Here is a 15,158-nt window from a genome sequence, read left to right as displayed (position 1 = left end):
ATGAAGGTTTCAGAGAAATGAGAGGGACTGGACTATACAAAATTTATTTTTAGGATGATGTAAATGTCTCAGATTGTGGTGATGTTTACATAAGTCAGGGAATATACTAAAAAAACATCAAACTATACATTTTCAAGGGGTGAAACTCTATTGACATATAAATGATATTTTAATAAAGGTGTTACAGATAGTACCTATCTCTGAGAGTTATCATTAGGCTGATTGAGATAACAAATCGAAAGCTATCAGGCAAGTCTTTGGCAAATGACATTTAATAAGTTATTATTGTTCCTTCTGCTACTGTCACGGTCATCATTGCTTCTTATACTGTAATTAGCCCCATAACTCTATCCATTATTTAACAAATGTTGAAGAGAACCTACTGTGTAACACACATTTATGTGCGTGTGATTAGTAATCTGAACAGTTTTCTGATCTCATTTGGTAGAGACATAAGCACAGCAGATACTATTTTTTTTATTACTCTTTTATAGCAAAATGAGTCAATATATGCTTGGCAACACCAGAATGATACTAGAAGTCATTTTAAGGCTTACAGATCTTATTCAGTTACTATACTTGAGCTTCATATACAAATATTAACTCCAAATACTCATTGATGGTGTTACCAAGGATCCATGAGCTTGACTGATGTTCACGATCTTCCCTCAGACTGCTTGTTACTCCTCCATTCACAAGCATCACACTTCATTTCTACAATAAGGATTCAGCTCGCACAATACTTCCTCCAGAAGACTACCCTGGCACTGCTGCCCCTCACCAGTGTAGAGCTAGGCGTCTTCATTTCAGTTCTCCTAACACCCATATCTGTCCTTATTTTATCACTCTACAGCAAATTAACTATCTCCCAATTCTCTCATCAGACAATGCACTCCTTGGACCCAACTCTGATAGGCTCTGGCAAGGCACACTTCTGAAGCACATTCACTATTCACAGACAATTAAAAACAAAATGTTCATTTTGGTTTCGTCTTTCTTCTTTAAGAATATGTACTTACTATAAATCAGAACCACACTCCTGATTCCCATCAAATTGCTGCGTTATCTAGAAACCCAGTAAAAAAGGGCTTAACTGATATCCACCTGGACCTTTAATTAGAACCCGAAAGAACCAAGAATAACAATAATAACAAAAAGGCACCATCATGTAATGTAAAAGGTATGCTATTTTTCTGCATGTGTTAACAGATTTGAAAGAGGAGGGATGGGGTAACCATCAATCAAGGAAGGATATCACAGACTTGGCAGCAATTCGTGGGGTATCTCCATTCAATAAATATATTATCTGGCTAAAGACAGAGGACTTCTTAACCCTCCTTTTTTCTTCCCTAAAATGCCTTTGATTTGTCCTATCATATGGTAAATGCCCCTGAAATGCACACTTATAAGTCTAATTGAGGTCATGTATGCAGTGACCCTCTATGAACAAAATATCACTTCAGTTGGCATCAAGGTATTTGGAAGATTAATAGTAAAAGCACACAGCTTTCTATTCCAGTCACCAAAATATTAAATTCCAATGCTTATTATGCAGAGGAGTCTTTTTTCGGTTCCTTTAACTTTATCTTTGATGTAGCTGTCATTTACAGCTTTTGGTGTTAACTCCCATTGAGTTCAAAGAGAGCCAGAAATCTCAAGCTGCTGCCAACCAACTCTATTCATGGGACAGACTCCAGGGCATAGCTCAGCCATCATGGAAAAGCCTTGGCTCACAAGACCCAGGCATCCATGAGCCTGCACCCCTGCTGGGTTTGTAGGGAGCAAGCGCCTTACTCAGCCTCCACAAGCAAATTCAAGGGTGCTGTGAAGGGCGTGGCGCACCTCCCTACCACAAAGATGGCTCCCATGTCTGGTCTGAGCCTTTGCTGAAGAAAGCCAAGGAATCTTCCTTTAGAGCCTTACATGAAGAGGTATAGCTCTTTTATTAAGGAAGGTCTATGCTTCTCGAGAGAACAATGGAAGAAACTGACCACACCATCTTCACGCTTAACAAGTGTGCCAAGTCACCACCATCCTACCCCTGACAATTCCCCACTGTATCCGTTCTCAAACCAAAAGTCTTTCCAAAGATGGTAGTCATGAGGCTAGACCACACCAAAGTCTCCCTAAAAAGCAGAATGCTAATTTTTTTAAAAAATTTCACAGAACATAGCATTTTCACATATTTAGTATTTCAAGGAATTAGTTATGAATGCCCCTTCAGCATCTAGTATTCACGTACATGCACACAAAATCCTTACAAGATGTAGATTCCGAATTCTCTTTCCAAACAGGGAAAGGAATAAGACAGGCTTAGATGATTTTCTGGAGATGTAAGAAATGTTCAAAAATCTGCTTGCCAAACATGATCAAGACCTTATTGCTTCAACAACACATTTTTTTCAGCTTGCTACGTATGTCATGTTTCCCTGATCTGTGTCTGACTAATTAGCTTGTGTCCAAGAATTTAAGCATCTTCTAAGCTTTTGTCTTCTAAAATAGAAATATGTTAAGAAAAGTAAAAGGCAAGCCATTAAGATTTCAGCTTACGTCAGCCTGAGGGCTTCACATACCTTTTCAAGTTGACCTGATGCTCCTAACTCTGGGTTTGGAGCAAAGAGGACCACCTACAGTATCGAAGATGTTTAATGTCTAATTTAGATATTAGGCTTCCCTGGTGGCTCAGATATTAAGGACAAGAAGAAAACACCAGTAGCATCTCTAGCCCAGTAAGACCAGCACTGGCCTGCCATGGACTCATCACTATGTTTGAAATGAATGCTCAAATCTGTAAATACATCACCAACATCAGAATGGCAGAAATAAGGCACTTTCAAGCACTAGATCAAATATCCACATGGCCAATCAGTTGAATACCATTGTTCTATTCAAAATTAAGACATTCCTCCAGTGCTAGTAAGTGACCAACATGTTTAAGGAACCAATAAGTCAGAACCAATAACCCCAAAGAAATCACAGCCTTCAGACTTGGCCATACGTTCTTATGTACAGTTTTCAAGCTGCAGTGCTCTGCCTCACTCACTGCAGAACAACAACGACGGAAGTCAGGACCTTCACGCTGCTTCCAAGCGGGGAAAGGAAGCAACCCAGCATACTTTAGAAAGTACCACTTCGCAGTTTTTCCTCCTGCTTTGGCAAATCAAAGAAGTCTGCACTGCAATGGTGGAAGAACAACCCAAAGTACAAGGCAAATCTTGTCACTTGTCCCCTTTTCCATGTCCCCATGACTGCATGACCAGTGGCATGAGCTGTACTCACCAATCCTTTGCAGGTCGAAAGAGCCACTGAGGAATTTTTGTGGGATCGCAAGGAGCCTTGATAAAAACAGAAGTCCTCGGGTGGGAAAGCCTGCACCGATTTCGTGCCCCTCTTTCCCAAAGTCTGGATGAGAAATCCAGGCGCCACCAGCTTGCTGGAGGCTTTCAGATCCAGATGGAAGTCATGCCTGAAGCCTTTCAGCCGAAGGTGCAGAGAGTCATCTCCGAGCGGGGCCAGAGCCCTTTTCCTCCTCTGGGGGTGCGTGATTTCATGGGACACGTAGTTGCCCTTGTGGTCAACCTCGTAGGGAGACACCAGCTCATAGTCTGAAATCAAGAGAGGATGTGTGGCTGAGTAATTGCAAAGTTCCGAAAAGGATCAGGAAGTCTTCAAATATAATTTACACTGGATGGTATTTTCACCCAGCAAGAAAGATGGTGGTAATGTCAACTCTCACCTGTTCAAATCAAAACTGAATGCATAAAGTCAGAGTTTAAAGGGGAAATCTTAAAAAGGCGCCTTTGGGGAAGTCACTGTTCTCCCTATAACGTGATATTACCAATTCAGCAATTGCTATGACTAGCAAGCAATCACTAGGAGAAATAGTATGAACCAAATGCAGCTAAGAATGGGCTTTCTGGATCACTAGAGTAATTATAAAAAGTAATCATTTTTATAGCTTTAAACATTCATTCAGATGTCTTTTACCAACATCTTCACTCCACTGATAAGAAATTTTAGCTTAAAAATACTGATAATTTTTCAGAAAACAGTTAACAAGACTCATGTCCAACTCTTTGCTACCCTATGGACTGTCGCCCACCAGACTCATCTGTCCATGGGATTCTCCAGGCAAGCATACTGGAGTGGGTAGCCATTCCCTTCTTTGGGGGATCTTCTATCCCAGTGTTCACTGCAGCACTATACAATAGCCAGGACATGGAAGCAACCTGGAAGTCCATTGACAGATGAATGGATAAAGAAGATATGGTATATATACATACAATGGGATATTGCTCAGCTATAAAAAGGAAGGTATTTGAGTCAGTTCTTGTGAGGTGGATGAACCTAAAGCCTGCTATACAGAATGAAGTAAGTCAGAAAGATAAAAACAAGCATCGCTTATTTTTCATTGCTCAGCTCAGAATTCTCTCTTTCATCCCCACCATTACGCATCATCTCTGCCACTGAAAGTTCAGGGAGAGGTTGTTTCTGGGCAGTGGGACAGAATGTGGACCACAGACATGGGGTGGGCTTCCCACCAGGGGTCATATCTTCCTGCACTGCCATGCTCTAAGCTTGAACCTGGGCTTTTAGACCATGTGAAGGTAGATTTGCCAAAGTCAGACATGCTCATTCCTGTCCAACTCTTGGTGGCTGCTTGGACTATAGTCCACCAGGCTTCCTACAGAAGTGGTATTTGGTCATTTGGTGAACAGTACTAGCTAGGTTCTTCTGTATATTCTTGCCACCTCTTCTTAATATCCTCTGTTTCTGTTTGGTCCATACCATTTCTGTCCTTTTATTGTACCCATCATTACATGAAATTCTCCTTAGTATCTCTAATTTTCTTGAAGAGCTCTCTAATCTTTTCCATTCTATTGCTTTCCCTTATTTCTTTGCATTGATCACTCAGGAAGGCAGTGGTCAATGCCTTTGGTAAAGAAGAACTATTAAAAAAAGATATTAACGACCCAGATAACCACGATGTGATCATAGTGTGATCATTCACCTAGAGTCAGAAATCCTGGAGTGCAAAATTAAGTCGACCTTAGGAAGCATCACTATGAACAAAGCTAGTGGAGGTGATGGAATTTCAGTTGAGCTATTTCAAATGCTAAAAGATGATGCTGTGAAAGTGCTGCACTCAATGTGTCAGCAAATTTGGAAAACACGGCAGTGACCACAGGACTGGAAAAGGCCAGTATTCATTCCAATCCCAAAGAAAGGCAATGCCAAAGAATGCTCAAACTACCACACAATTGCACTCATCTCGCATGCTAGTAAAGTAATGCTCAAAATTCTCCAAGCCAGGCTTCAGCAATATGTGAACTGAGAACTTCCAGATGTTCAAGCTGGATTTAGAAAAGGCGGAGGAACCAGTGATCAAATTGCCAGCATCTGTTGGATCACAGAAAAAGCAAAAGAGTTCCAGAAAAACATCTTCTTCCGTTTCATTGACTATACTTAAGCCTTTGACTGTGTGGATCACAATAAACTGCAGCAAATTCTTAAAGAGATGGGAATACCAGACCACTTACCTGCCTCCTGAGAAACCTGTATGCAGGTCAAGAAGCAACAGCTAGAACCAGACATGGAACAACAGACTGGTTCCACATTGGGAAAGGAGTATGTCAAAGCTGGATATTGTCATCCTGTTTATTTAACTTCTATGCAAAGTACATCATGTGAAATTCCAGGCTGGATGAAGCACAAGCTAGAATCAAGATTGTTGGGATAAATTATCAATAACCTCAGATATGCAGATGACACCACCCTTGTGGCAGAAAGAGAAGAAGAACTAAAGAGCCTCTTGATGAAGGTGAAAGAGGAGAGTGAAAAAGTTGACTTAAAACTCAACATTCAAAAAACTAAGATCATGGCATCTGGTCCAATCACTTCATGGCAAATAGATGGGGAAACAGTGGAAACAGTGGCTGACTTTGCTTTCTTGGATTCCAAAATCAGTGGAGATCGTGACTGCAGCCATGAAATTAAAAGATGCTTGCTCCTTGGATGAAAAGTTATGACAAACCCATACAGCATATTAAAAAGCAGAGCTATTACTTTGCCAACAAAGTTCCGTCTAGTCAAAGCTACGCTTTTTCCAGTAGTCATATATAGATGTGAAAGTTGGACCATAAAGAAAGCTGAGCACCGAAGAACTGATGCTTTTGAACTGTGGTGTTGGAAAATACCCTTGGGAGTGCCCTGGACTATAAGGAGATCAAACCAGTCAATCCTAAAGGAAACCAACCCTGACTTCATTGGAAGGACTGAAGCTGAAACTCCAATCCTTTGGCCACCTGAGGTGAAGAGCCAACTCATTAGAAAGGACAGCAATGCTGGGAAAGATTGAAGGCAAGAGAAGGGGACGACAGAGGGTGAGATGGCATCACCGACTCAATGGACATGAGTTTGAGCAAGCTCTGGGAGATGGTGAAGGGCAGGGGATCCTGGCATGGTACAGTTCAGGGGCGTCCCAAAGAGTCAGACACAACTGAGAGACTGAACAACCGCTAGCTAGGTGGTACTAGTGGTCAAGAACTGGCCTGCAATGCAAGAGACACGGGTTCAATCCCTGAGTCAAGAAGATCTCCTGGAGGCAGAAATGGCAACCCACTTCAGTATCCTTGCCTAGAAAACCCCATGGACAGAGGAGCCTGGAGGGCTACAGTCCATGGGGTCATACAAGAGTCGGACACAGTGAGCACCGCCTGCACACACATGGGAACAGTACTCGAGTAATCCTTTTTCTGGATAAAGAAATTTTCCTTTACAACCAAAGCTCTTCTGGTAGAGGCACTTGCCCACAAGTCCCTGGGCCGTCCTGGCAGGTATCTGAAGGGTTACACTGGACCAGAGAGAGTGGGTAGCAGCCAGTGGATGATCACAGAAGCAAGTGTTTGCTTTGGGCGAGGCAGAGCAGGTGGGGATGGTAAGGGCTGCCCAGAGCCCCTGGCGATGAGTTCTTCAGCAAGGTGAGGGGCAGGGGCCTGGCGCCCAGCCCATAACCGAAGGCTTGGCCATGGCCTATTTGAGCCCAGACTTCCGGCTTCCTCGGGTCAAGGGCTTTGATGTCAACCCCTGGAGGGCTACTCCGGGACTCACACACCTGGCCCTTTGTCCAGGTAAGTGGTGATCTGGGGCCCATACAGATCAGACAGTCAGCAGGTGCTGGCTGGCAACTGGACAACCAAACTTTGCAATATGTATCAAAGCAGGGCCCTGGTGTCTAGTAAGGGAAAATGCACTGTGATTATTTCATATTTTACTTAGGAAAACAAGAGAGTAAAACAAACCTGCTTAAATTCCATGCAATAATTTTAAAAGGGGAGGAAACAAATGAGGCATTAACATCCTGGTATAACTGTGTGATCACAGTCACCAAGTCGTGTCCGCCTGCGACCCCATGCACTGCAGCACGCCATGCCACCCTGTCACTCCCCATCTCCCGAGTGTGCCAAAGCTCATGTCCACTGAAGCATGATGCCTTTCAATCATCTCATCCTCTGTCACCCCTTCTCCTCCCGCCTTCAATCTTGCCCAGCATCAGGGTCTTTTCTAATGAGTTAGTTCTTCGAATCAGGCAGCCAAAGTATTGGAATTTCAGCTTCAGCATCAGTCCTTCCATGAGTATTCAGGGTTGATTTCCTTAAGGATGGACTGGTTGGATCTCCTTGCAGTCCAAGCGACTCTCAAGAGTCTTCTCCAAAGCCACAGTTCAAAAGCATCAATTTTTCAGCGCTCAGATTTCTTTATGGTCCAACTCTCACATCTGTACATGACTACTGGAAAGACCATAGCCTTGACAATATGGACCTTTGTCGGGCAAAGTGACAGCTTTGCTTTTTAATACACTGTCCACTGGAGGAGGGAATGGCAAACCAACCCAGTAAATTTGCCATGAGAACCCCATGAACTGTATAAAAAAGAAGTCTGTCCCTTGCCACTCCTAAAAACAGGGAAAAGCTCTTGCTCATGTAGCTGCGTTTCCCCCAGCCCCCTTCCTCATCCAGCTTTCTGGGCTCAGGGGGAAAGCTAGTGTGACGTGGTTGTGTTAACACCTTTCTTCCTGCCCTATGAGCCCTCGGGGAGTCTCCACCTCACACCCGCCTGTTTCCATCCCGACAGCGGCTCTGGAATGAGGACAAAGCCTGGGGACCGTTCCAAACCCTGGTAACGAGCAGATTTATTGCACATAAAAAGGTGATTACCATTCAAAAAATCAGATTGTTCCCAGATGACATAAAGTCATATTCTTCTGACCTTCACTTTGGAGGACATACAGTCTTTATCCTTTATGGGGAAGGGGGACCTATCACAACTCTTTTTCAAAGTAACTTTTAAGCCTCTTTTACAGAAACACACACAGCATTCTGCTGATACATCGTTCACGACCAGTTATGATGGGGGTGGGGGGGGGAAGGCCTGGTGGAAAGCATTTGCCAATTCCCGTGGTATAGATACTCCCACCGAGGCTTATGTCAGTTACCCACGTGACATCACTGAATGTGGAGTTCAGAGGTCTGCATGGTAGCACACCGTTAGAAAGTATTTCCACCATACAGAGGCGAGGTTGCTGTCGTTCAGCCGCTGAATCATATCTGAGTCTTTGTGGTCCTATGAACTGTAGCACGCCTGGCCTCCCAGCCCCTCACCATCTCCCAGAGTTCACCCAAGTTCACTGAATCAGTGATGACACCCAGAGAAGGTGAGGATGGTAAGGCACTACTCAGAGGCAACACAGGCACACACTGTCAAGAGGAGAAATAACAGCGAAACATTTAAAGAATTGTGAAGTGACGAGCTTTCAGAGTCTTAGTTTTGTTTTCTTTTTAAATTTTATGTTACTTTGTTCATCTATTTTCTGGATCTCAGTACCTGGACCAGGGGTCGAACCCAAGCCCCTGCAGTAGAAGCTAACCCCTGGTGCCCCAGAGAAGTCCTAATCTTCTTTTGAACATGAATGATTTCCCTGCAAGTTTCTTTAGATTTTCAACAAACCAGCTCACAAAATTCCTGATGAGGTTAAGGGTCGGCTCTGGAGACCCAGCGCGTGCTCACGCAGTACACTGGCTCCCACCACCACGGAACCGCTCACGGTCACCAATCACAGTCCCTTCCAGGGATGAAGGGGAACAGGAGTGAAGTCTGAGTCCAGTGGCTCTCGGCGGGGGTGCTACCCCCACCCCACCCCCAGGAGATGCTGGGGACTTCTGGGGACACTTTGGTTTTCACAAAGCAGAAGGAGATGGCAGTGGGGATATAGTGGGTGAGTCCAACAAGGTTGGTACATATTTTTCCACGCACAGGACAGGCTGTCACAACGAAAGATCTAGAGCATCTCCACGGTGGAGAAACCCTGACTCCTCTAATCAAGCAGCAGTCCTCCGCGTCAAATACGCACTGTCAGTTCTGTGTAGATGACCGTGAAGAGGCTCATAGCTAAAGAATTCCATGAATGAACAAAGTAAGCAGAGCTTCTCCCCCCGTGCACTTACCACTGCTCCGAGAGAAGGTAATATATTGTTGGTGTAAAATGACAATTTCAAACTAACTCTCAAGCTGAAGGTTTAAAATTATAATCCCCAAACTACTGGCTTGTGAAATCAAGAAAAAAACAAAATTAGTGAGCTTCCTAATCCTTTAGAATCCCTGACATAAGACCTCAGCCCTACCGAGGCGTTTTAAAGGAGAAGAAATACACACACAGTTGCTGCAGTTGGCACCCTGACCAACTCGATTTCAAGAGCGGTTTTTGACTAAGCACCAAGTCCTGGGAGACTCCAGTTTCAGACGGAGTGCATGATACGTGGACCACTGGTGAGTGTACACGGTGCACCCGGTACCAGCTTTGGAGAACGGATTTTGCTTGTTGAGTCCTAACTACATGTTCCGTGCATCACACCCATAGCTTGTCATCAGCCACGGTGGGAGCATTTGGCCCATGGGAGCCAGGAAACCTGACAAACCAGAGCCTCCAAGAATCTGTTGTTAAACAGTTACCAGCACACCGCTGGGCAAACCTGCCCTGTCTCATGTTATGTGAATGTGTGACTATAAATCAATATGAACAATGAATGCGCACACACCGGCACAGGTCTCTCTTGTTCAACAAAACAAAATTCTAAAAACTTCCCACCCTTGACCTGGAAGCTTAGCTTACTCTAGATTTTGAAGAGTTATTAATAACAAGCTCGTGCTATATCTTTGGGGATTTCCTGGTGGCTCAGATGGTAAAGAATCTGGCCACAGTGCAGGAGACCTGGCTTCAATCCCTCGGCCAGGAAGACAGTGGGAGAAAGGAATGGCTGTTGTCTTTGCTCTGAAAAAGAGCTGCTATCATTATCACAAAGGTTAATTTGTAGAAAAAACATTCAAGTCTCCTCCTAAGGAAAAGCAATGCTGAATCAGCCAAAAGGAAACGGGTGCACCGAATGTCTGAAAATAGAATTTATCTCAATGAACTTATCTACTGTTGCTCACAGAATATATGGGGTTCTCTTCTAACTGCATAATTACACCCAGGGACATTGACTACAGAGGTTAAAAATATGTGTTAAACACACCTTTTGGCCAAATGAGCTATTTCAAAGCCAACTGTGGGTTTTGAAAGAAAAGAAAGTGTTAGTCACTCAGTCATGTTCGACTCTTTGTGAAGCCACGGACTATAGCCAGTCAGGCTCCTCCATCCATGCGATTCTCCGGGCAAGAACACTGGAGTGGGTTGCCATTCCATTCTCCAAGGCATCTTCCTGACCCAGGGATCAAACCCGGGTCTCCTGCATTGCAGGCAGATTCTTTACCATCTGAGCCACCAGGCTTTGAAGGCGTCCCAGACATCTAGCAGTCAACAAACCCAAGCATCGCATGAAGTCTATCCCATCTCTGCCATCCTATGTTGAAAGAGGTCACTGCTGAGCACAAGGAGTCTTTCTCTGATCTTGTGCAAACTTTCCACTGAAACTCACTCTCTCAATTCCGCCATCTACAACTGAGGACCTAAAACACCTACACAGTGGGAGACGAGGGGGTGGCGTGTCCACTGGGCTAGAGCCTCACTGATGATGGCTCCCACCCTCCCCATGAGGTTCTGACCAAGCCAGCTAAAGGGTTGTTTTGGGAACTCTGGGCTTGTGACCCCAGCTGAGGGGTCAGGTGGTCAGAGCCACGTGCCCCCCAGGCTGGAGTCCAGTTCGCAGGATGCTCCTCCAGGGAGAAGGGCCCGCTTGGGCAGGACGTCTTGGGTTCTCCTCCTGGAAGCGATTCTCTATCTCTAAAGCTCTTACCTCCCAGAAAACCCCGTAAATGTTAGGAAACACTCTGAAAATTCTCCTGAGACCTTCAGGAGTTCTCATGATTCTAGAAAGCTAGAATTTTTTTTAAAAAATCTTTCTTTTTAAGTGGGGAAAGACGCCTAACTACAGTATAAGTCGTTGCATACTAGAAGGAAAGGTAAGAGAAACACAGGACAAGGACGAGCCCAAAAAGGTGAGCTTGAAATAACTTTGGCAAATACAAAAATGTTTTCTATCATTTACGTCTAGCGCCCTCTGGTGGATTCGGAAAAGGTCCTACGTTCCCACATCTCATTTATCACTTTACAGACTCTTACAGGAGGAATCTCAATAATAAATGCATACAATTCAATGATTGCCTGTATGGAGTTTTACTAAGAAGCTACATTCAGGAGTTCTGAATTATTCACTCAATTTTTAGGTTTACTGAAAAAATATGATGGGATAATCAAACCTGATTCTTCCTCTATAAGTCACTAACAACATTTGAGATGGCGATTTATTCTTGGAATCGATGCAGAGTATTCACATTCAGCAACTGCCAGCGGGCTGCGTTCGGAGGAAAAGCCAGCTAGCAACTGACATTAAACACCTGCTTTCTCATCTACCCGAAGGCAGGTCAGGACAGGGAGGTCTCTCCCCTGACATATGAAATAATAAATGCCACTTGTGAGAAGAGAAAGTACAACCACACACTGTACAAAATTCTGACCTGCTTTTATGTCAAAACAAGGCACTGGACTTGGACAAGGCTCTTATGACGTCACAAAACACTGATGACCCGTTCCGCCAGCTCTCTGGGAGCATCCTTTTTGATGCTAAGATGGTAAGTACTGAGCAACACTGCTGTCTTTTTGTCTCCTGATCTGGCTTCCCAGGTGACTCCGTGGTAAAGAACCCACCTGCCCATGCCGGAGACCTGAGCTCCATCCCTGGGTCCGGAAGACCCCTGCAGAGGGAACTGGCAACCCACTCCAGCATTCCTGCCTGGAGAGTCCCATGGACGGAGGGGCCTGGCGGGCTACAGTCCACCAGGGGCACAGAGTCGGACACGCCTGAGCAGGCAGGCAGGCAGGGTATACATGCCCAGTAGAGGGACTGCTGGGTCAGATGGTGGTTCTGGTTTCTAGCTTTCTGGCAGCGAAGGGCGTTCGTTGTAAAAGGCCAGAAGGGGAACAGGTGGGGAGGGGACGAGGGGATGGAGAAAGGCATTATAAGCTTTGTAATTGCTTTGGTGTCTGCATTAATATAACTTCTAGGTTATTTTCCCCTTCTATTTCACCTAAATACATTCCCTTGCTTTCTTCCCTAATACTTATGGTAATAACGCTGGTAAATTGCATCTGTTTTACTGGGAAATATAAATATTGCTGAAAGTTGACTCAGCGGTGCTCGCTGGCGAAGCACCGCAGCGTCTTAGAGGGAATCCCGAGCCTTCCCTCTTAGAGGGAAACCAGCCTTGGGGAGTTTACAAGCTGCTGCGCGGAAAAGGTTCGGACCCCCCACCCCCCCACGCGGACTTACCGCCCTTTTCCCCCCAGCCCGGCCACTCCGCGGGTCCAGGAGGACGCCGGACGCTCGGGCTCTCCGGCGAGGCCGCTGCGGGTCCCACGGCGCAAGCAGGTGCCTGCGGGAAAACAGCGGCGAGACCCCGGTGAGACTCGGCTGCGCGAGGGGGGCTCCGGGGAACCCCGCCCCGGCCGCCGGGGCCCGCCTGCACACCCACCTGCGCCAGCAGCAGCACCCAGAGCGCCGCGCGGCCGAGGACCCGCACGGCCCAGCCGCCCCGCGCGCCCCGCGCCCGCCGCCCGCGCGGCGCCGCCGCGGGGAGAACGCACGGCTCCATCCAGGGGCGCTCAGAGGGGCCCGGCGCCGCGGGAGGCTCCCCAGCCCGGCGGCCCTGCAAAGCGGGCACCGAGGACCAGCCCGGCCGGCGCGCAGCACGGTGTCCCGCGGTGGATGCGCCGCCCGCGCCGGGGTTATTACTGCGGCTCCGCGCCGCGCGGGGGGCGGAGTGGCGGCCGCGAGGGCGGCGGGGGCGGCGGGGGCGGCGGCGGAGCGCCCGCCCGCACCGTGGGAGAGACGGGGAGGGCAGGAGAGGGGAGGGGACGGGGAGAGGCAGGAGAGAGCGCGGCGGGGTGGGGCGCGAGGAGAGGAGGACCCGGGAGAAGCCGCGCGCTCCCGGGCTCGCAGTCGGCGCGCCTGGCCGGCCGGCCCGTGGACACGCGGGTGGCCGGGGCGGGGGGACCCGGGGCGGGGGCGGTGAGCCGCTTGGGGCCACCCGCCCGGAGCGCTCGGGTCTGCAGTCCGCGGCTGGACAAGGCTCGCACCTCGTGGCGCGGCGCCTGGGCGCTTCCCGGGCCCCACTCCCGAGAGCCGGGCTTGCGCATCCGGAGGCCGGCACCTGCCACCCGCCGGCATGCAGCGGGACAGCGCCCCCTGGTCCTTCCCTCCCGCCTCGTGGCGCCTTCGGGTGTGAAACACGAGTGCCCAGACCTTCTGGCCGATGCGCGCGTCTGAGAGCAGAGGACGCGAACGGGCGTCGCCCGCCGGTCCGGGAGTCGCCGCGGGTGGGGGAAGCTCCGGCGTCCGTCCCGTCGGCCCTGGGAGGTGCCGGGGCTCCCGGCTCCGGGGGTCCTGGCCGCCGCGGACTGGCCTTGCTCCGCGCGCCTGTCCCGGTGCCGCTGGGGCCCTACGTGCAGCCGATAAGAGCGGCTTTGGCTTCGCGGGTGGGTAGGGGCCCGGGCCAGTTTCTGCGCTGTAGTGTCAGTCGCGCTAGGAGGCTGAGGACGCGCGGCCACCCGGCCGCCTACCAGTCCATCCCGGGTTCTACACCTGCTGATGGCCCTGTGTGTGAACGCACGTGTGCGTTTGAACGTGAGCGCACACGTCCCTGCGCGGGGTGTACGTGGATGTGCATTAGTACCGGTGTCTGTCCTTCCCCCGCGTCCACCGCCGTGCCTGTGTGCGCGCTGGAGCCTGAGCGCGCCGAGTCCCCGGCGCGTGTCCTGCCTGTGACCCCTCTGTTCTGCTCACTGATGCTGGCCTCCTAGACCTCTTAGCTCCCGGGGGTCTCCGGAGTCTGTGCCTGCTTCGTGCCCCAGGGCCCATTCAGTTAAGCCCGTCTTGGCCGGTTTGTGCACATTTTGGAGAGGAAATTGGTGGCAGTGGTCTCTGGACCCCTTTGCTCGGCTCGCCCTGAGCCCGTGGCTGCCTCTGACTTCTGGCAGCCCGGCGGTGCAGGCTTGCTGGGCAGACACGAAGCACCCTCGGGCTGTGAAGGGCCGACTCTGCCTCCATCTCTCGGTCTCTTTCTCCCCTCTTCCTCATATTCATTTATTTGAAAACACTCTTTAGAAGTGGGAGAAATTTTACAAAAAGTCTTGCACTGGGAAATGGGCTTATGCCCCTCCCCGCCCCCTCCCCCAAGAAATTCCTAACTAGTGTCTACCTCAGCCAGTCCTCCTGGGGCTCACCGGGGCTGGCAAAGGTTCTGCAGGAGGCAGAGTCCCTTTGTCCTAAGGACTGGGCATTGCTCGCTTGGTAAATGGAGGATCTCTAATTATCGCTAATTGTGTCAAAGGTAACATGCAAGGGCATCAGGTTTTCCAAGTCTAACTACCATCACGTGAGCACACCCATGGCTCTCTTTCTGTAAGTTCATCAGATGGAATGAAAGAAGAATGGCCAGTAAAAAAGGATTCACTTTTGGAATTCTTTTATTCCCCTTTTGGAATACAACCAAAATCCATCTTTCCTGTCGTGAAGAAGTGATGGCGATATCCTTTACATTGATGAAGGTTTTCCAGGTGTTTTAGCCCCTCACTGAATCCAGTGCTCATCCTAGATGACACAGAT

At 48.3% G+C, this 15,158-nt stretch overlaps 1 protein-coding gene across 1 annotated transcript in view; it reads right to left on the bottom strand.

The window, feature by feature from the left end:
• Positions 1 to 13,146, bottom strand: part of ADAMTS16 (ADAM metallopeptidase with thrombospondin type 1 motif 16) — a 175,929-nt gene extending 162,783 nt beyond the window's left edge. The window contains exons 1-3 of the mRNA XM_065905294.1: positions 13,015 to 13,146; positions 12,825 to 12,927; positions 3,280 to 3,605 (exon numbers count right to left, since the gene is read on the bottom strand). Of these exons, the coding sequence (XP_065761366.1) occupies positions 3,280 to 3,605; positions 12,825 to 12,927; positions 13,015 to 13,146 (561 nt within the window). The remainder of the gene's footprint in view (positions 1 to 3,279; positions 3,606 to 12,824; positions 12,928 to 13,014) is intronic.
• Between the last annotated feature and the right edge of the window lie 2,012 nt (positions 13,147 to 15,158).

Source organism: Muntiacus reevesi, chromosome 14 (genome assembly GCF_963930625.1).
Source record: "Muntiacus reevesi chromosome 14, mMunRee1.1, whole genome shotgun sequence".
NCBI classification, from domain to species: Eukaryota; Metazoa; Chordata; class Mammalia; order Artiodactyla; family Cervidae; genus Muntiacus; species Muntiacus reevesi.
Note: the sequence above shows the minus strand (reverse complement) of the source record. Positions and strands in the feature narration are given on the sequence as shown.